General features: G+C 42.7%; 1 protein-coding gene across 7 annotated transcripts in view; it reads left to right on the forward strand.

The window, feature by feature from the left end:
• Positions 1–22,634, forward strand: part of ARMC8 (armadillo repeat containing 8) — a 274,168-nt gene that overhangs the window by 117,787 nt on the left and 133,747 nt on the right. For all 7 annotated transcript variants that reach the window (XM_033944179.1, XM_033944181.1, XM_033944180.1 and 4 more), the window contains one exon: positions 12,702–12,797. In XM_033944179.1, coding sequence (XP_033800070.1) covers positions 12,702–12,797 — 96 coding nt within the window. The remainder of the gene's footprint in view (positions 1–12,701; positions 12,798–22,634) is intronic.

The raw sequence follows: 22,634 nt of genomic DNA on the forward strand, positions 1-22,634 counted from the left end.
CCAGCCCTGCAACCTCTGTTCTCATCTGCACAAGCCTCAAACTCTCCTTTTGAGCCTTTAGATAACTGTCACCTGAAGTAACTGACCTGAAAAGTCTTATTTTTGGTGGAAGTCACTTCAGCCTACAGGCTTAGTGAGATCCAGGCCTTAGAAGCTGATCTACCTTTATACAAAGTTTTACAAAAAAAGAGTCCTTTACATACATCCTGAAATCCTTCCTAAGGTAGTGCTGGAATTCCATTATAACCTGTCAATTATTCTACCAACAATTTTTCCAAAGTCTCATACCCACAAAGGTGAATATATACAACACACTTTGGACTGCAAGAGAACCATGGCATCCTGTCTGGAACATACTAAAGCCTGTAGAAATCCATCCAGCTTTTGACCCAAACAGGATAGGAACTGCCATCAGCAAGCACATTATTTTGAATTGGCTAGCAGACTGCTTTTCCTTCAATTATTCTGAGGCTGAGTTGACTCTAGGACAGTGTATCTCAAACTGTGTGCCTCCTGAGAAGTGTGCCACGGCACACTAAGGAGGAAGAAAGGCACCTGCCAGCTCACTTCCAGCGCCAGCGCTGCCCTATTCGCCGGAGGCCTGCATGTTTCCCCCTTCTCTCTAGTGTCTTCCGGCTTCCCGATCTCACTTTAAACTAATTACAGCAGCCTGCAAGTTTTTTTATTAGGATTTTATATACCGCCTATCAAGGTTATCTAAGCGGTTTTACAATCAGGTACTCAAGGATTGCCGGTAGGTAAAATGATTTTATTTTCAATATAATGATTGAAATGTGTCATTTTTGAGAATTTATATCTACTGTGTATATTATGTGTATATGAAAAATGAATGGAAAAAATTGCATTACAATTAGTAAATGGGATGGGATCTGGGGCAGAGCTTGGATGGACCTAGGGAGGTCTGTGGTTGGGGTACTCAGTTGATATTTGTTAGACTTAGGGGGTACATTAACTTGAAGTAATTGAGAAACACTGCTGTAGGCAATCAGCTGGTGCCAGTGCCTACATTCTCTCTGGCCCTCTTCCCTGCTGGCACCCTCTACTGGTGTCTCAGGGCCCACCTGGAGGGCCTCTGCACATACACGGACTTCAACATGATGTCACACATATGCGTGATGTCATCACGGCGACGTCTGCGCACTTCTGGATGCCTCAAGCTGTGGCCACTACCTTTAGTGTGCCCCAATTCGAGAAAGTTTGCGAGACACTGCTCTAGAAGGTCATGTCAGCTTGTAATATCAGAGATTTCCTTAGCAACAGCAGCAGATGAATCCAGAGACTAGTGGGATAGCACACATCTACCAGCAGGTGGAGCTAGAGAAACTGATTAACAGGTGGTCCTCTTGGATGGAACCTCTCCTGCACCTTCAATATCATCTATCTCCAGTAGGGGTTGGTCGCTATTTCACTAGCTCCTGGCTTTTGCTGTGCAATTCCAATTTTTATTCTTGAGGCTTCTGTTGAGGGTTTCTCTCTTCAGTGACACAGGGCTGAGCGGTGCCAGCTCTGGGAGTTACATCTGGGTGCCCCCTCCTTTCCCCCCCCCCCCGGTCCCTGCTCCGCCCTCCCCTCTGGTGGATTGAGGAGTTTGCTTGGTATTCTATTTTTTCTTCTTTCCTTAAAAAAAAAAAAAAAAAAAAAAGACCAAAGTTGTTGTGACTGGACTGTTCTTTCCTGACAGTCTGCAGATTACAACTGCCAGTAATAACATTAATTTCTGCCGAGGTCGGGGAAGGACAGTTTCCTCTCAGGTAAATTTAGTTTTAATTTTGATTGCTGTTGTGTTGTGTGAGCTGCACGTGATTTGGGGGCAGAAGTAGTCAGGTGTTTGCACCATTTTCCCTGGCGTTTGTAATGCTTATGCATAAAGATTTTTTTGTTGCAGAGCTCTCAGCCTGCACATCAAAGGGAGTTTAGTTTGGGGCAGTTTTCCTCAACTCCCTGTCAGTTGACCTCTGGTGGATTCTCAGGCAGCTAAATGTTGCAGAGTGACCCTCCATCGGACTCCAGCCTATCTCTTACTGTCCCAGAAGCTCTGAAGGAGGGAGAGGTTGCAGATTTGGAGCTAGATGACGTTCTAGATAGGGAAGTGGATGATCCATAGCGTTGCGCCTTTTCCATAAGGAGGAATTATCTTTGATTTCTAAGACATTGCGAGGTCTAACTATTTCTCAAGTTGATCTGCAGGTAACAGGGTCGGCTAACCCTCTTATGGTGGGCACGAGAAAACCTCCTAAGACATTTCCGGTCCATGAGGCCATGCAGGGACACTTCAGAAGTGGGTCTCCGAGTGGTAAAGACCATGCGGCAATTGTACCCAGTGGCACAGGAGGAGCTGAAGAGGATTAAGCTCCCGAGGGTAGACGCTTTGTTGGCCGCAGTTACCAAAAAAACTACATTTCTGTTTGAGGGAGGTGTAGTGCTGAAAGCCACCCAGGATAAGAAGATTGAATCTTCGCTGAAGCTTTCCTTTGAAGTAGTGGCAGTTACATTGCAAGCAGCCGTGTGCAGTTCCTATGCGGCACGGGCATATCTGCAATGGGCACAACGAATGGCAGATACGATGATGGAGTCAGACAGGCCTGTTCCATCTGAATTTTCAGGTATGGAAACGGGTTTAACATATTTGGCGGATGCCTTATATGATATTATTTGTGCTTCTGCAAAACAAATGTCTCTTTCTGCAATTTCCCGCAGATCATTGTGGCTACGCCATTGGGCGATGGATGTGGCTTCCAAACTTCAGCTTGTGCTGCTCCCTTTTATGGCTCGTCTGTTGTTTGATGAGGATTTGGACAAGTTAAACATAGAAACATAGAATATGACGGCAGAAAAGAGCCACGGCCCAACAAGTCTGCCCACTCTAATGACCCACCCCCCTAAGTTCTTCCTTGAAGTGATCCCACATGCTTATCCCATTTTTTCTTAAAATCTAGTACGCTGCTGGCCTCAGTTACCTGCAGTGGAAGATCATTCCAATGATCAACCACCCTTTCGGTGAAGAAATACTTCCTAGTGTCGCTATGAAATCTCCCACCCCTGATTTTCAACGGATGCCCTCTTGTTGCCATATGTCCTTTAAGGAAAAATATATCTTCTTCTACCTCAATATGGCCCGTGACATATTTGAACGTCTCAATCATGTCTCCCCTCTCTCTGCGTTCCTCGAGAGAGTATAGCTGCAACTTACCCAGCCGTTCCTCATACGGGAGATCCTTGAGTCCTGAGACCATCCTGGTGGCCATTTGCTGAACCGACTCAACTCTCAGCACATCTTTTTGTTAATATGGCCTCCAGAATTGCACACAATATTCCAGATGAGGCCTCACCATGGATCTGTACAGCGGCATTATAATTTTGGGCTTCCGGCTGACGAAACTTCTTTGGATACAACCCATCATTTGTCTAACCTTGGATGAAGCTTTCTCCACTTGATAGGCAGTCTTCATATCTTCACTAATGATCACTCCTAAGTCCCGTTCTGCTGTAGTTCTTGCTAAGGTCTCATCATTTAGGTTGTAAGTTCTGCATGGATTTCTGCTGCCAAGGTGCATGACCTTACACTTTTTGGCATTGAAACTTAGTTGTCAAGTTGTGGACCAATGTTCCAGTAAGAGTAGGTCCTGCGCCATATTGTCGGGCATTGTGCTTTTGCCTACTATGTTGCATAGTTTAGCGTCATCGGTGAAAGATTTTGGTGACTCCAAAACTCAGAGATTACCAGAAGATAAGCCTAAGGGACCTTCGAAGTCTTTGTCTTCCCGGCCCCGTTTCTGTGATGTGAAGTGGTATAGGCCCGGGAAGCCGTCCTTCACTCCTACTTACAGGTTATCTTTTACTTCTAGGCCTAGGTTTCCGCAGAAGAGTTCCTTTTGTTTTGCAAAACCCCTGACCGCTCAACCAGCCCTTACCCCAGCCTTATGTAATTCTCAGTAATGGGGTCTCGGCTCCCTCCGCCGTGTCCATAGGGGGGGGGATGGCTGTCTTCCTTTCTGGTGGAGTGGGCCAAGATAACGTTGAGAAGGTTACAATTTAGAATTTTTCTCTCCCATCGCAGATTCTTTCTTGGGTCTCCCTGTGCACGGGGGCAGCCCAGAGGGACTCAGTGTGAGACACCCTTACAGGTTCTTCTGGAACTCGGGACAGTGGTTCCAGTTCCTCTGGAACAAAGGGACCAGGGAAGATATTCCATTTACTTCATAGTGCCCAAGAATGGGGGATCTAAAAAGGATCAATCAGTTTCTCAATGTCAGACATTTCCGAATGGAAATGGTGAGATCGGTTATTGCAGCGGTGAGATCGGTTATTGCAACTAGGGAAGTTTCTTACAGCGCCCAATCTCAAAGAAGCCTATTTACATATTCCAATCTGGCCACTGTCCTCTGCCACCATTATCAGTTTCAAGTGATGCTGTTTGGCCTAGCCATGGTTACACGGACATTTTTGAAGGTGATGGTAATAGTGGCGGCGTTTCTTTGCAAACAGGGGATTCAGGTACATCCTTATTTGGACGACTGGTTGATTCGGGTGTCTTCCAGAGAGCAGAGTTTGACAGTGACTCAAGGAGTAATTTCCCTTCTTCAATCTTTGGAGTGGGTCATCAACTTTCCAAAGAGCTCTCTTATCCCCTCGCAATCGTTGGAACATCTGGGGGTGATGCTCGACACGAAGGTGGGGAAAGTGTTTCTATCCAGAGACATGAGCTCTGTCTCTGGAAGTGGTGCCTTGGGCTCGCTTTCACATGAGACCGTCGCAACAGTCACTTCTGTTCTGGTGGTCCCCAGTATCTCAGGATTACAATCGAGGAGCGGTTGGGGAAATTGCAGTTCTACTCACTCGAGGAACGTCGAGAGAGGAGAGATATGATCGAGACATTCAAATATCTCACGGGCTGCATCGAGGTGGAAGAAGACATCTTCTTCTTCAAGGGTCCCGCAGCAACAAGGGGGCATTTGTGGAAAATCAGGGGCGGGAAACTGCACAGTGACACTAGGAAGTTCTTCTTCACTGAAAGGGTGGTTGATCGCTGGAATAGTCTTCCACTTCAGGTTATTGAGGCCAGCAGTGTGCCGGATTTTAAGGCCAGATGGGATAGACATGTGGGATCTATCCGCAAAGATAGATAGGGAGGGTCACTGGAGTGGGCAGACTTGATGGGCCGTGGCCCTTATCTGCCGTCTATTTCTATGTTTCTATGTTTCTATGTTGTCTCCAGTGCACTCCTCAAGCGTCCTTCAGCATGAATTGGTGGCTGAGCAAGATCAATCTGTTCAAAGGCATGCTACTGGCATCGCCGGACTGGATCATAGTTACCACGGATCATAGTTACCTCTTGGGATGAGGGGGCTCAATGCCTTCAGTCCTCAGTGCAGGGAGTCTGGTCTCAGGAGGAGGCTCAGTGGTTTATCACTCTTTTGGAGTTGTGGGTGATCTGGCTAGTGCTTCAGGCGTTTCAGGCCATGATTCAGGGTTGACTGAGTGTCTTTTTGAGACAGTGTCACGGTGGTGGCATATATTAACAGACAAAGAGGTATGACCACAACATGGTATGGTTCAATCTTAAGAAAGGTTTCACTAAAACTACCACACTGACCAAAGTCCTCAATTTCAGGGACACAAACTTCCAAGACATGGGTTCCTTTGTCCACCAGGCGCTACATAGCCAAGCAGAAACCGATAGCGTGGAAGAAATGTGGTCAACTTTGAAAGCCACCATACAAGAAGCGACAAACCGCTATGTTAAATTAATAAGTAAACGGCGAAGGAACAATAAGCCGCAGAGGTTCACTGCAGAGATCTCAGACCTCATGAAGGAGAAGAAAAAAGCATTCATCTCTTACAAACAATCGGGGAAACAGGACTCTAGAGCAGACTACCTGACCAAGTCAAAGGCCGTCAAAACAGCTGTCAGGGAGGCTAAATTCCACATGGAGGAATCTCTAGCTAAGAACATCCAGAAGGGAGATAAATCCTTCTTCAGATATATCAGTGACAGAAGTAAAAACTCAGGCGGGATTGTACGTCTTAAGAAAACAGACGGGGAGTATGTGGAAAAGGATTCAGAAAAAGCCCAGCTGCTAAATGAATACTTCTGCTCAGTATTCACCAGAGAAGCACCGGGGCATGACCCACAGCTACAGACATGGGTTGACTCAATTGACCCGTTTAGTAACTTCAAGTTTACGTCCAGCAGTGTCTACGTTGAGCTGTCAAAACTCAAGGTTAACAAGGCAATGGGGCCTGACAACCTACACCCCAGGGTGCTTAGGGAGTTGAGTGAGGTCTTGGCGGAGCCACTGTCCGCACTCTTCAACCTCTCTCTCAGTACAGGCAGTGTCCCGTTGGACTGGAAGACGGCTAACGTTATTCCACTCCACAAGAAAGGCTCCAAGATGGAGACGGCAAACTACATACCGGTGAGTCTCACATCAATAGTGAGCAAACTAATGGAAACTCTAATTAAACACCAATTGGATACGATCCTGGATGAGGAGAATCTACGGGATCCCCGTCAACACGGATTTGCTAAGGGGAGATCATGCCAATCCAACCTAATCAGCTTCTTTGACTGGGTGACGGGGAAGCTGGATGTTGGGGAGTCCCTGGACATCGTGTACCTGGACTTCAGCAAAGCATTCGATAATGTACCACACCGCAGGTTACTAAGCAAGATGAGTTCTATGGGATTGGGCGATACATTGACGAAATGGGTTGGGAACTGGCTTGGAGGTAGGCTTCAGAGGGCGGTGGTGAACGGCACTCCCTCAGAAATGACGGAGGTGATCAGTGGGGTGCCGCAGGGCTCGGTCCTGGGCCCGATCCTATCCAACATCTTTATAAGTGACTTAGCAGAAGGGCTGCGAGGTAAAATGACATTATTTGCCGATGACGTCAAACTGGGCAATGTTGTGGGCATAAACACAACGGATGAAGATTCAATGCCTGACAACATGATGCACGACCTGCTCCTCCTGGAGCGCTGGTCTAGGAACTGGCAACTCAGCTTCAATGCCAAAAAATGCAAAGTTATGCACCTGGGCGGCCATAACCCATGTAAGACTTACACCCTTAATGGCGAGATCCTAACAAGAACGGTAGAAGAACGAGACTTAGGGGTGATCGTCAGTGAGGACATGAAAGCTGCCAATCAAGTGGAGCAAGCTTCATCCAAGGCAAGACTCTTTCGTGGTCGACGAGTCCTCTTCTCTATTTGTTTCCTCCTTGGCCAATGATCGGTCAGGTACTCCAGAGTGGAGTCTTAAGTTGTTTCTTTGGGGTGGGGGGGGGGTTACAGAATGCCCGATTTGAGCTTTTTGTCTAATGCGACTCTAAAGACGTTGAAAACAGTGTTTCTAGTAGCCATGGTTTCGGCCCTGTGGGTTTCCGAGTTGCAGGCATTGTCCTGCAGGGAACCTTTTTTGCGAATTATGGATTCTGGAGTGTCGGTTTGAACAGTTCCATCTTTTCTTCCTAAGGTGGTATCATCCTTTCATGTCAACCAGTTTCTCTTCCTTCCTGCCTTCCGGGAGGAGGACTGGGGGGAGGATTTTCGTTCCCTACGTTTGCTCGATGTCCGTAGGATGCTTCTCTCGAGACTACGATGGGAACTCCCCGCAGTCATTTTGTCTCGGTGATCTGCATGTGGCAGGAGCATAGGAAGATCGCTCCTGCCCCGAAAGCCCTCTAGATCACCAGGTAAGGTCCGGGACGCCAGGGGGAAGGCATGAGGGAGGCGGGGAGGTCCAGAATGCAGCCTTTCCTGTTTCAAACAAAAAATCCGCAAATACTGAAACCGCGGATTCGGAGGGAGAAGTGTATTCTGTTTTATTACCTTTGAAATTTGTTATGGGAAAGAAGTTTTTTGCATACTGAGCATATTACTGGTTCTAGATGCTTGGACAAGGAGCGATACTGAAGGTGCAGGAGATATTCCATCCAAGAGGACCATCTGTTAATCAGTTTCTCTATCTCTACCTGCTGGTAGATGTGTGCTATCCCACTAGTCTGTGGATTAATCTGCTGTGTCTAAAGTAAAGAAAATTAACAGGTGGTAACATAATTTTTCCATGGTTGTATCAGTAGCCCACTTGAGGTCAGCATCCATAAAAGCGATTATCATAGATTATCTTCAGTCCACACATTCACATCATATTGCTGTTTGAAATAAGACTCCTGATGCAAGTCAGTTTGGCTGAACAGTCCTTCAGAAATTATTTGGAGTTTAGAATCCAACTCCACTCCCTGTGCCCCTCAGCCCTATTTTTTTCTGTTCCAGGGTATCTTCCCAAAAAAGGAATTCATACAATTCTATTACTTCTTAAGCCTTGTATTTTGCATGAATGTTTCATTTCATATTATTACATTAAAGAGAGTCTGTAGCTGGAGTCCCCCGTCTGTCCTCAGAAAATATAAAATTGCTTACATGTAGTAAGTAGGTGTTCTCTGAGGATAGCAGGATACATAGTCTCACATATTCTCTCACTTCACCTTTTGGAGTTGTATTCTATAAGCTAGAAACTCAACTGTAAAGGTCCCATATGACAGCTGCTGGTGTGAAGGCACACACAGTGCAACACTCTCAAAAGCTTGGTGTCAACAAGCTGCAAACTACATGAGGGCTAAGTTGGATGACCTCACCCACATGTGAGACTGTACTTTCTGCTGTCCTCGGAGAACACCTGCTGCAGGTAAGCAACTGCTTTATCTGTGGGGCTGGTACAAGTGATCATATCCTAAATGTAATTCTGTTACGTCCCTTCCGGATTCCATACGCTAGGTGTTCAAATCCCAACCCGCAGTCTGGGTGTTGCACAATTCACATCTTTTCAGAATACATGCTGCACTCACCCTAGTGGTTAAAACAGTTTCAATTTCTGCAAGCAGTCTGGACAGAAGTCTTTAGCTGTTGCTCTGCTTCTGTTTCTTATTTTTTTACTTAAAGTTTACTTAAATTTCGGTGGCTTCAATGCCTTGAGACCCCTCTCCAGTGGTCCGCTGTTGGAGAAAAGGACACAGTCCTGTGAAAACAAACTGAAGCTTCATAGAGAAACTTTGGTTTATCTTTGGAGCCAGCCTGCTGTATGCCACCCTTTTTAAGTGCCCGGGGCCCTTTCCCTTGGAATTCTAGTGGCACAGGTTTCTAGCACAGACTGTGTGAATCTGAACAGAAACTCACCAGGGTTTCAGGGGCAGGCTGCCTTTCCCGCCCCCAACCGCGTGGCAGAGGATCTGTGGAGGGGGAGGTTGGGGGTTGGTCTCTGGCTGGCTGGCAGTCTGAAGATCTTCATTCCTGGCCATTTGGAGCTGTTCTGAGGCAGAAAAGTTCCTTTTTTCTCCATTCAGCTGCTACAAACGTTGACAGGCAAAAGGCACTGCAGGAACTGTGAGTAACTCCATTATTCCCTATAGGAACTTTGGGGTGGCTTGGAAAACATTTTAAAACCCAGTTTCTGTGGGCAGGGTTCAGGTCCCCCACCTCCCCAGACCCCAAATCGTTATTTTTTATTTTTGGAGGTTATTCGGAGGTAGTTATCTCGACGACTCTGCGCTCAAATAAATCCTCTACTATGGCTTTCCAGCTCTGGTGTGCTAGGGATCAGGTGGAGCTCGAGAGAGCTCCTGCTTTGGTGATTCTGGCTTTTCTTCAGGAGGGTTTAGGCCAGGGGTGGGCAAACTTTTTTTGACTTGTGGGCCACAATGGATTCTTAAATTTGACCGGGGGGTGGGGCACGGGTGGGTGGGTGTGTGTGTGTCTGATGCTACAGGAGGAAACAGCACTCCCGCAGCTGCCATCTGCTGAATCCTTGCAAATTTTCTTTTTGTGCATTGTGTTACAAAGTTGCGCACATTCTTTCCCTCCCCCAATCTCATCCTTTCTCTTCCCAACAGTCCTCTTTTCAAGTATTTTTCTTCTTCCTTCACTCCACCCCACTCCACATCCAACTTCTCTGTTTCTCTTCTCTCCTTTCAGATCACTTCCCATCATCTCTCTCCCTCCCTCCCTCCCTCCTTCTCCTCCTATGTTTCCAGTCCCATAAGCTGTTCCCTACTCTACTCCTATACTCAGACTGGCACTTCTTTTAACTCCCTCTCCCAATCCCGCTTTCTACTTTAAAAAAATTACAGCTAGTAACTGTATGTCTTCCTCCTTCTATCCATGCCGGTCTGATGTTGCTCTTACCTTTCATCACTGAAAAATCCATTTTTGCTGCAGGGGACTTTCAGCTGCGGCAGCCAATCTGAAGCGTTGAGTATAGCTCCCCTCCCTGCTTTCCTTCTGCCGCAGTCCATCCCCAATGACGCAACTTCCGGTTTCAGCCTGGGAGGACCAGGGCAAGGGAAAGCAGGGAAGGGAGTTGTAGGCAGCTGTTCAGATTGGCTGCTGCGGCTGGAGACCTGCAGCAAAAATGGATTTGTCTGCGACGGAAGGTAAGGACTGCATCAGACCACTGTAGATAGAAGGAGGAGGATATGCTGGTTCACAGGGGGCCTTCCCGAGCCACGGAGCCCAGGGCAGCTGCCCTTTTTGCTCCCTCCTAACGCTGGCCCTGCCCGTGTGATGGCCAAAAGTGTACATTAGGCGCTTAGTTTAGTGGTACCTTACGCTCGTAGAATATGCAGTTATTCTAACAATGTTATTGTTAGAACGGGACTGCCCGGCGCTTTGCAGCATCCGCCACACACAATAATGGTAAGAGAAAGGGCTGCAGACATGGGCAAACTATGGACGCTGCGGGCCGGATTAAAAAACTAAACAGGTGGGATATGGCTCGTGAGTCATAGTTTGCCCATGTCTGGTTTAGACAAAGGTCTGGCAGTAGCCTTCCTGAAGGTTCAGGTGGCGGGACTTTTGTGTTTTCATACATGTAATGGTGCTAGTTCGCTTACGACTTATCCGGATGTGATCAGATTCATGAGGGGGGTGCTTCGTCTGCATCCTTCCATATGTCTTCCTTTCCTTTCTTGGAATCTTAACATCATTTTGCAGGGCCTTGGTGAGGCTCCTTTCAAATCCCTGAAGGATGCTTCTTTTCTGGACCTTACCATAAATTATTTATTCAATTTTCTATACCGTTCTCCCAGGGGAGCTCAGAACGGTTTACATTAATTTATTCAGATACTCAAGCATTTTTCCCTGTCTGTCCCGGCGGGCTCACAATCTACTTAATGTACATGGGACAATGGGGGGATTAAGTGACTTGCCCAGGGTCACAAGGAGCAGCGTGGGTTTGAACCCACAACCCCAGAGTGATGAGGCTTTAGCTTTAACCACTGCGCCACACACTCCCCTCCCCTTTTCTGATCGCAATTCTCTCTGCGTAGCATATTTCGGAGCTTCAGGCTTTTTCGTGCAGGGAACCCTTTCTCTATATTTTGGACGCGGGTTTTTTTCTCCATACTGTACCTTCCTTCTTGCCGAAAATAGTCTTGTTTTTTCATGTCAACCAGGAGGTTAGTTTGCTTGCATTTCAGCTATCAGGTTGAGAGCGCAAAAGATCAGATCTTACATAAATTGGATGTCAGGAGGGCCTTGCTCCATTATTTGGAAAGGACTGATGAGTTTAGGCTTTCTGATCACCTTTTTTATTCTGACTGCTGTGCCTCGTGGTAGGCTGGTGTCCAAGTCCTCGATCGCTCGTTGGATTCGAATGGCTATTTCCACGACTTACATCGCCCATGGCAAGCAGCCGCTGAGCTCGTTTAAAGCGTACTCGACGAGAAGTGTGGCTGTGTCATGGGGGGAATCTCACACAATTCATCCTGATGAAATTTGTAGGGCGGCTATTTGGTCCTCGCTTTATACTTTTACCTGGTTTTACCCTGTGGACATGGCGGTGCGCTCTGATGCCGCTTTTGGGACCTTAGTTTTAAGAACAGGCTCTTCTGTCCCTCCCTAGTTACCATGGCTTTGGTACGTCACCTAGCGTATGGAATCCAGAAGGGACGTAACAGAATGGAAGATTAGGTTTCTACCTATGATGATCTTCTTTCTGTTAGTCCCTAGAAGATTCCATATGGCCCACCCTCTCTGTTTACATTCAGTTGTTGATGTAGCCTGCTCCTTTCTGCTTCAGTTACTCTCCTTACAGAAACTCCCCACAGGATTTGTCAGCTGGCTGGAAAATCTTCAAGCCTGCGAGTAGGTTCGTTGCTAAAGGCCTTTCTTGGGGTACTCGTTGCCTTTGTGCCTGTTATATTTTACAGAGCATACCAGTTTGTGATTTACTTGTGTTGATGGGGATTTTCCTCTGTGGGACTGAACTGTTTCTACCATTAGGGGGAGTGCAGCATGTGTTCTGAAAATATGTGAATTCAGCAACACCCGGACTGCGGGTTGGGATTGAATACTTAGGGTATGGAATCCTCCAGGGACTAACAGAAAAAGATTATCATAGGTAGAAACCTAATCTTCCAGTACATTTTCTGCCATTTGACATAGTATTCTGCAAAGAAAAGCAAGTGCCTACTTTTTCTTTAAAGAATAAGTTTGAAATAAGCGCCCCCTTACATGCTGACCTTGGAGCACAGTTATAGAATTGTCTTCCACGCATCCCATTCTTTAGTGGTATCTTGTACTACGATAGTTTTTCTTCCTGTACCTTTAACAGCCCAGAAATGTTAGTGTGGAGGATGCCTGGATTTTATTTGTGTGAATAACTGTATGTTTTGTTCTGTATTAGCTTGACCATGACTTAAAACATGCTCATGAACTACGCCAGGCTGCCTTCAAGCTCTATGCATCTCTTGGAGCAAATGATGAAGACATCCGGAAGAAGGTGAGTCTGGGAGAGGGGCGTCCCCCCGTCCTGACAGCCAGCAGGCAGGGAGTGACTTCAACCTGAAAGTCGTGGTGAAGAGAAATAACAGTGACTGAATAAAAATTAAAGAGTAAAACAGAGGGACTAAAAGCATAATTGAAGAATGAATGGGACACTTATTTTATTTTATTATTGTTAGCAATATAGTGTGGCATGATCGTGTCAGAATGACCAATAACTGGTATGCTTTTGTGCTACATTGAGATGGACCCACATCGTGCACATTCTTTTGCATGAGTTTCAATGAAATCTAATATATGGCACTGTGAAGTTTGGAAACCATCTTGGCACAATTTCATGGTAGTACTGTAAAAGATAAAGATATTTATGCAAATGCTTTCCTTCTGAAACTGTTCAGAAGTACAGTCCTCCTATTGTATATTGTTCTTCACTTTGTGGCCTGGTTATGTCTTTTTTTGGCTGCTATAGAAGTGTTTGTGTGAATAAAGATTTGTGCAAATGATGTTTTTATGGGTAAGTGGCTATCTGCCTTCTCAAGCTTAAAACCCTGGTCAGAGAGACTGCATATTTCAATGTAGCTAACCAGAGCCTCTTATTGGAGTTTTTAGTCAGATGTAAACCAGAATGGGCAGCTAGATAAATTTTAAGTGTCGATGACATGTGCAGAGTTATTAAAGTGCATATGAAAAAGTAGTAAATATTTTGGGGTATATGCCTCTCAAATATGGTATTATCTCCATAAGAAATGTCCATAGTATTCTGCTTTTTTGTTTTTGAAAATTCATTCATCTAAGCACTCCAATATCCTAAAAAAAAATCTTATTTTTAATAAATGAAACTATTCACCACCACAGATTGTTCTCACAAGAACTAACTTCACAATTACCTGGGATTTGGTGACTGATTGACTTTACATCTTTGGTAGGCTCCATAATTTTGTCTTTGGAAATATATTCCTATTTTTAATCTTATTCAAGTGTTTCCCATGTGCTAAGGCTGAACATTTTATAGGGTTTTCACATTGTTTCTATACTTCAAAATTACTCCTCTAGGGACCCATGCTCCAAAATATAGGAGGAATAACACAGATATAAATTAACCCCATCCCCCCTTTTATCAAACTGCGCTATTGTAAAGGTTTTTAGTGCGGGCCAGTGAAGTAAGTGCTAAAAACCTCTAGCGCAGCTTGATAGAAGGGGCCCTAAGTAAAGCAACTCATGCGCTGTCAACCAGATGTAAAGTCAGTCTGATTTTATTTTAATTGACTTTCTCCCCTAAACCTAAGAACAGCTTGAGAGTTAGTCAACTAGATCTATTCAGAGGGCTAGAAGATCAATATGAGCTTCCCCCAGATATGATCATATTTGATTGGCATATTGCAGAGTTGATTTAGTTGGGTTGGGGGGAGATGAAAAGGGGCAGAATAAATTTGGTGATTATATGTGAAGGATGTTGTGTGTGACACAGCAGTGCAAAGATTGCACAGATCATTGTAAAGTGTTCTTCAGTAAGTTTAAACGTAATTTACTTAATATTTATGCAACGACTATGAACAATAAATTGTGTGCAACACATACATAGTTCTGTTATTATTTTTTCATCTAATCAGAATAAAGACAAGAATTCTTGCCTGACTTCATAGATACTGTCCTTTTCAGCAGTACAATTTCTGAAATGACAAAGAGTTTTCAGTACATAAAATGTTGCTCACCTATCATCAGATTGCCATGCGCCTGCCATTCTTCAGTGTGAATGAAGGAGGTGCACTGTTTGCAGGAACAGTATGTCCTTTCTGGAAAAAGGGCAGTGAAATAGGAATTGTAATAGTATAGGGGAGGCTAATTTTTAATTTTTCAAAGTACGAGTTATGGCTGATTTGCCTATTGAATTGTCTTTGGCTGCTTTGTTACATTCCGAAACCCGGAGTTCTGCAGAGGCAAAACCCTATTCCTCTATTAAGTATCTTTTAAGTGAGAATAAGTAGTAGTAATTTACATTTTGATTGGTAACTCCAGTAAAATGCTATATAGTAAACCAGATCGCTCTTAAATTAGGTTTTATTAGAACTCTACCATTTTTGATTTGGCATGGAGATCTATGGTATTAGCTGAAAACAGGTAATGTGCTTACATTTTACAAAGTAAAGCAAAGAACAGAAAAAAGTCAATATATAGAAGTTTATTCCATGCCCTATGTCTAACTTTATATTTTGATACAAATGTGCAATGAGCAGAGGTCACAAGGCTGCTTTAAACTCTAATCTTCCCAAACTAACCTCCCTTTTACCAAAGCGTTGGGAGGACCGCAGAGTATTTAGCGCAGCTCTCTGCGTTAATAACTGTTATTGTGGTTTAATAAAAGTGAAGAGGTGGGGGGGGTAAGTCTCATTTCCTTTTGAAAACAGAAGAGTGTAGAAAGGGGGCATTATAGCTACTAACTTGACAATAACCTGAAGCAGACCTGTTAGTAGTATTCTCTTTTACATAGCTGTTCTAGGGGTGCTGGACGGATGATGATGACGACAATTATTTATCCTCCCCGATAGTTAAGAAGTAACATAGCATTTATATTGCTAATTTCCTTTAGATTACTCTTAAGTGCATAATGTGTAGCATCTTCTTTCAGATCAAATTTAGTAGATATACAAAGATCTGTAGAAACATATTCATTTCTCTTCACTCAAAGCAGTTATATTTGACAAATAAGACAATCCGTATTCTGTGTTTTTCTTTTTCATATATTCCCACCTCCCAGGGAAATTGGGAGACACTTGTTGACAGAGTGATGGAAAGCCTCTTCTGAGGCTTATTCTTTCAATGCCTCTTGTTTAACCAACAGGTGGGGTCCCATTCTTTGGCATGCCAGAGCTCTGCTGGCCCTGAGGGATGCTAAACATAAATTTGGGTCATTTATGCCATAGAGAGCAAGGTCTGATTTTTTTCTTTAGAAAGTATTCAGCCATCCAGTGAATTCCCAAACCAAAAGAATATTTTGGAGGAAGTGTTCTCTTTCAACAGCTTTATTTTCAATATAGTGCTTTTAACACTTTATTGACAAGATAGCCATTTGTGATACTTTGAACTACAGTGTCCTTTTTCTGTTTTGGATATGTGCTACTTTATTTTATGGTGATATAACTTGATGACACATTCTTGCGTGCCAAGAGTTAGAAATCTAAAACCTAATGGTTGAAATTAGTTGAGAGAGGTGCACTACTTAGAATGGAAAGGGTCATGAGATGAATGATATTCTGAAGGGTTACAAATGCAAATAATGGTTTTGAGAAAAAGCTCTTACAAAAATAAATTGTAAATGCTTTACATTTGATTTGATTTTGATTAATGGAATATATTTTGAAGCTGGTATCTCTGTCTTGCCTCCAGGGTGGAAGATGCCCAAGTTCAAATTGCTGTAAAACTTATTAAAGATGAAAACTGGAAACTAGGTTTATTTTTCATGGTGGCTTTTGTTCATCCTGCTTATGAGCAGAAATAGTACAGAGATGAGAGATCCTAGGTGACCCCTGAAGTAACACAATAAAAATTTTAGCACAGGGAAAATCAGTCATGTAATATTCTCCAAATATACTTTTATTCACTTTGGCTGGTATAATTTTAGTATCCATTCTCAAATGATAACCTGTTTTTAAGTTTATATAATTTTATTTTAATGTGTGCCTTTTAAGAATATTTTAACCACATCAATGCCTGTTCTTTTCATACTTTTGTATTATTTTAGGTGTTTGCTATAACAAAAAGAACCCCCAAAAGCAACGCACTATCCTTCCTCCCCCAATAACCCTCAGAAAGTGCATTAGGTAAAACTGACTGTTTTTTAAGTGCTTGAGGATCAACATGCAGCAGTAAAGTATTGTCAAGTAATTTTTCTTGATTCAGTAAATAGCAAAGGGTAGGGTTGTGGGGGAGGGGAGTTAAAGGGAGGAAATATATTTGGTGGTCATAATTATTGGTGCAAACATATAACTGTATTTCAGTCACAAAGTGCATGAATGTGATATGAGAGAGAATATATACTTTGTTAAGTAACTTAGAGGTGTTTTTTCAAATCTGTAGTAAAAATTGACCTTAGCAAGCCCTTATATAGGTCTTTCTCATGTGCTAAGGCCATTTTTTATTGTGGCTATAAATCTCCATATTGCCATTTTTAAAAAAAAATTACCTTAGGAGCACTTACTGTCACCTATTTTATAGGCAATAAAGACATGCGTTAGAGCTTCCCAAATTAATTCATTTTTTGTTGTGCTAGACGCACATCAGGACCTAACATAGGTTAGGTTAGTAAAAGGACCCCTTGGAATATTAGTTATTTATGGAGCGTTGTCCGTTACAGGATAAATCACAGTATTAACTGATAGCATTTCCAAAGTGCTCTTCCCCAAAGGAATTAACTTGGGATCCTATAAAAAATAATTAAGATGATTTTCTTTTCTTTTTTTTTAATTGATCCTGTCCTCTAATAGCTTCTGATCATTACATTTCAAATCTAGTAAGATCCTTTATCTTCTACTATATTTCACTCCTTTTCCTTCCTTTTACCTTGCTGCTTAAATTCCATTAGAAGTTTTTTTTTTTTTTTTAAGGGAAAGCTTGTCTTAAAAATGATCATTTTACCTATACTATACATTGTGGCGGTACTTTACAAATAGGTAAGGCTCTGTCTGAAAGCTTTCTTTCTTGAAAACTCATTCAATACATATTTAAGTACCGCGCATGGAGTTTCTGACTCTATAGACCAGTGTCAAAGTTGAAACTCTTTGCTTGCATGCAGGTTAGCACAAAACCACTATGGTATCTATTAAAGGTGAGTATTAGTGGCTTGAATTGGTAATATTTTATTCATTGAATTGGAAACTGGATTGAATAAAAAAGCTAACTCATTCTGTTCAATATTTTTCAGGGTATCCCAAATTAACATAGGTTCTCATGACCCTTTGGGTTTAATTCTGTAAGGAGCTGCCTAGTTGTAGGTGACAAGGAGATCTGTAAATGGCAATATTCTAGTCATTTATCTGTGTAAGTGACCCCTTTATTGATTACTGACTAACAGAAGAGTATGCACTATGACTTGATGGTGTGTACTTTGCCAGCGGATATGTGCATGGGCAGAGTTTGAGCAGAGTATACACATACTTGCATAAATTAGAGACTATTGTAATTTATGTGCATTCTAGCTCACAGTTAAGTTCAGGCATTTACACTAGCTGTAGGGCTGATATAATTGCATGTGTCTTAAATATAAGCGTATTTGCGGCCATGTGAATTAGTATTCTATACAGGAAAGTGGATGCCTACTTATACAGTAGGACCTGGATTCTATAAATGACGCCCTAAGTTAGGCGGTTGTAGATACCCTACCGCTGCCTAATTTAATTGCTTTAATTGATTTTAATTGATGTGGTAATTGACTGCACTATTAAAAAAAATGATTAAAAACTCGTTAAAAAAAGGTAGGTGCCAGAATTGCGTCCAAGTAAGGCGACTAATGTCAAAATAGGCATAATTAGGGGCGGAGATGACCTTAGGTGCCATTAGCCACAATTCTCTGTCAAAATTAGACACCAGTAATGTAGGCCTTTAAAACCCTGGCTTACATTATCAGTGCCTGTAGCTGCAATTCTGTTAATGGTGCCTATGCATGATTGACATGTGGACGGCGCCATGTATGTAGGTGCTGCCCAAAGGTAGGCGCTGTTTAGAGAATCTGGCCCTAGGTACCCAGTTATAATTTACATGTTTAAAGAGTTAGGGCCCTGATATTCCAAAGCATTTATCCTTATAGTATCAACCACTATGAAGATAAATGCCCATCACTTAATTTTTCAGAGACGCTATCTGGATAGAGCTGCTGGGTGCTCCTCCACTAATATTCAAGAGCAAGAAGACTGTCCTAGGTAAAATCACATTGTTGCTATCCTTAGAACTAGTGCTGGTCAGTGGTCACTATGCATATGCAGCATCACTCACTGAGCAGATTAGTGCTGAATATACTGTACATAATGGGGCTCTTCTACTAAACCATGGTAAAATTTGCAGTACTGCAGCTCAATGTGAGATTTTACTGTGTGGTAGCTTCAAATTTAACACTCAGATTAACATGTGGTACCTGCTCATAGCTAATGTGGAAGAACTGAGCATCTCCTATTTAGGAGGTATTAAGTGGTTAGGATTTAACTTTGCAGTAGGCAGTTAGCATGCCATCAGTATAGTGTGTTAACTGCCAAATGCTTTCTATGCTCACTCTGCCCATGCCCTGCTCCCTGACACAAAAAGCACTTAATGCCCGCTTTACCAAGCGTTAACTGCAAAGCCTCTTATTGTGGCTAGCAGTCAACACAGTGTAAACCAGTAGTTAGTAAAAAGAGCCTAATATCTTTAAATGCTATGGCAAGCATTAAAAAACCCCCACACTGACCGCATCATTTGAACATTGACCTGCTTGTTTTCAACCCACTGTTCAGCATTAGGGTAACAAAACATCAGGGGAAAGTAACGTAAAGCTAAGTGGTGGTTTTTCACAACTCATGAAAATTAAGAAAGCACAGTTTTGAAAAATATAGAGGCATTTTTTGATTTGACACAATTGCAATGACTGGATGGTAGGTCCTGCTATAGGAGCTGTGGCTTTTGGCAGGACTACATTTCTCTGAGCATTGCGATTTAAAGCACGGTGTTTTGTGTTTGCACTAGTGAAACAGAGGTCCTTTTGAGGCACTCTAGAAATCCTGTTTTGGATGTCTACTAATATAATATTAACAGTTCCTTGGCCTATTTCAAGGTGATTTGCTCTGAGATTAGGCAACTCTGTTTCAGGTATCTTGGAGAGCTTTTGCACCAGTTGACCTGAAAAGCCACTTTTTGACTTGAGTAATATATTATCATACATGCCTTTATACATGGCCCTGATTCTATGAAGTCCGCTTAAAGTTAGGTGCTGATATCAGTACTGATTCTATAAAACTTAGGCGCCCATTATAGAATCATATTCAATGTCACCTAACTGCTTAGGTGGCATTCAGCATCCTAACATTTAGGCATCCCCAATTTATACCAGGGGTTTCTATGCCTAAAGTTAGGCACCGATGTCAGAGCCTAACGGCACTTGATTCACAAAGAGGCGCCTAACTCGAAAACATGCCCATGATTCACCCCTAACTATTCCGACTTTCAGTGTAGGCGCTTTGGGATAGGTGCGTACTGTTTATAGAATTGAGTTTTTTGAGTTAGGAGTCTTTCAGTTAAGTCCAATTAAAACTGATGGTGAGTGCCAATATCAGCATTGATTAAGCCTAACTTTAGGCGTCCTTTATAGAATCAGGGCCTATATGTCACTTTCATTGTTTTGTCATTCGAAATACTGAAGCTTTATCCTTGCACAGTGCTCTTAAGACGTAGATCACAAAAACTATTTTCTTCCTCTGTCTCCATCTGTTGGTTGACGGACATAACCAAAATTTTCTGGACTGATACGTTGAGACTAAAGGAAAGAAAATTATCTCATAAGACATAATTTTTCCTTCCAGAAATCTGCCAAAGGCAATCTACAATAACAGACACCATTGCCAGCCGGCAAACAAACAAGAAAACCTACACTGATTAAAATCCTTACATATTAGTGAAATATAAAATCAGACCAAGACATGCAAGACACACTACAAATTCTTAAGCATAAAACAAGTAATTAAAAAATTAGTAAAACAGCAAATACCTTATAAGAATAAAACATAAATAGCCCCATTTTAGGCAAGTCATGGAAGTAGAAATTGAGATGTGCAGGTCAGTGTGTTTCAAGTTGTATTTTAGAACAGAATCTGCCAATGGATATACAAGAGAAATAGATGTTTACACACTGGGGGCTTGCAGCACAAACATCCTTTTAAGAAAAATAATCTGATAAATAATTAAATGTGTTTAAAGTTAGCACATAACCAGTTACATTGTGCAATAATAGCAATATAACTGGTTATGTGCCAACATATAAATAGTTATCTTTGCATCTCTGAAAACCCAACTGGTTGATATCCTGATGCTGTCACAATGAGCAGTTTCTTATTCGATTTGGGAGTGGACAAAACCCACTGGAGGATCAAAAGGGCAACCTCTCATAATCCCTCCAGTGGGGTGCTGCTCAATAGCATGTTTCCTATATATTAAACTTGCTTGTCCTAATGTCGATTTTTTTAGGGCACACTTAGGGCTCCTTTTACTAAGGTGTGCTAGCGGTCTTAGCACGCGCTACAATGCCATGCACGCTAAATGCTAATATCTCCATAAAGCTTGCGTTAGTATTTTTCATTTAGCACATGGTTTGTGCATGCTAATCTTTAGTGCGTGCTAAAAACACTAGCGCACCTTAGTAAAAGGAGCCCTTAGTCCCTTGCTGAAATGGGGAATAAATGTCTATGAGCTTGCTATGCCAGTTTATGCCCAGATCATGCTCTCTTGCCATTTGCATGGACTTGAATTTGATATGTACATATCCTGGCTTTGTAAAATGAAGGCTTAGATGTTTATGCAAGTTAAATGTTAACGTGCCATTTTATGCACATATCAAACCTGAACAGTGCTTGTAAAATGAGGGCCAAAATCAATAAACAGCTGATAGGTAAACATCTAAAATTCAAATTATATGTACATTGGAAGTGACAAGATCATATGTCATTGTTCAACTTCATCTACATTTAGTTCTCTGCTTTGGTACTCTTTCCTTTTGCAGTTACACTTTAAAAGGACAAGCAGGACAGTAGATTATTACAGATGGGTGACGTAATTGATGGAGCTCAAGCATGAATGCTGCCCATTTTTCAGAAGACTCTTGAAGCTTTTGGCAGGCTTCACTGTGTATGCATGTGTGTCTTCCTGCCTGTCTTTAGTTCTTTCATTCATGGAGCAGTGAAGACATTTCTTCTCTTTAGTTGCACAGCTCTTGTCTCCACACTGAGTTCATTTCGTAGTCTTTCTGTCTCTTTATCACAAGACCATGTTATTTAAATTATTTTTCTGCCATTCCCCTTATTTCTTTAGCTGTTTTCAGCCTTTTTAGGTTTCCTTAAGTTTTTCTGCAATTCACGACTGGGTCTTGGTTTTCAAAATAAATAAAAATAAATAAATAAATAAATAGAATTTTGACAATTGAACCATTTGATTTTGCTGCAGCTATCTGCTCGGTTATGTCTTCAAAACCTTCCAGTAGGTTCAACAGGTACACAAACAGTGCTAAAAACATATCTGTGACCAATCCACATGATGTTTGCCTAACCTGTCTGAACCCTGACCATCAGTTCTCTCACTGTTCTCTTTGTGCTGAAATGCAGAAGAGAACACAGAAAAGTCAACAAGTTCTGCATGAGAGATTTTTTGGCATGCTGAAGTCTTGGTCCATTGGCATCGAATGCATTGATTCTATAGCTTCTGGAGCTGTTCTAGACACTGGAGATTGATCTTGAGGAGGTCTCCCTCTGCTTCAACAATGGACACTTGTAGCACCCGCTTTGATCCAGCATCAGCACACCTATTGCCAAGGACTCACAAGGATTCCATATCGACTTCATTGATGCAGAGGGACCCTAATGCTCGGTTTTAGGTGTAGGCAAAGAAGCATTAGCATTGGTTCTCTTCAAAACACAGTGCCAAGAGAAGTGTTGGCACCATGCGGACTGCTCCCTCCCTGTGGAAGTGGTACCTATGTGTTGGCCTCCTTGAAATCAGGATCCCACCTTCGATTTGGCTCCTGTAACTTTGCAGGCTGTCTTCACATTGGTGTCAGCTCTACCTTTACTGATGTCTGCCCTCGAAGCAGCTCTAAATCATGTTACAG

This window comes from Geotrypetes seraphini, chromosome 5 (genome assembly GCF_902459505.1).
Source record: "Geotrypetes seraphini chromosome 5, aGeoSer1.1, whole genome shotgun sequence".
Lineage (NCBI taxonomy): Eukaryota > Metazoa > Chordata > Amphibia > Gymnophiona > Dermophiidae > Geotrypetes > Geotrypetes seraphini.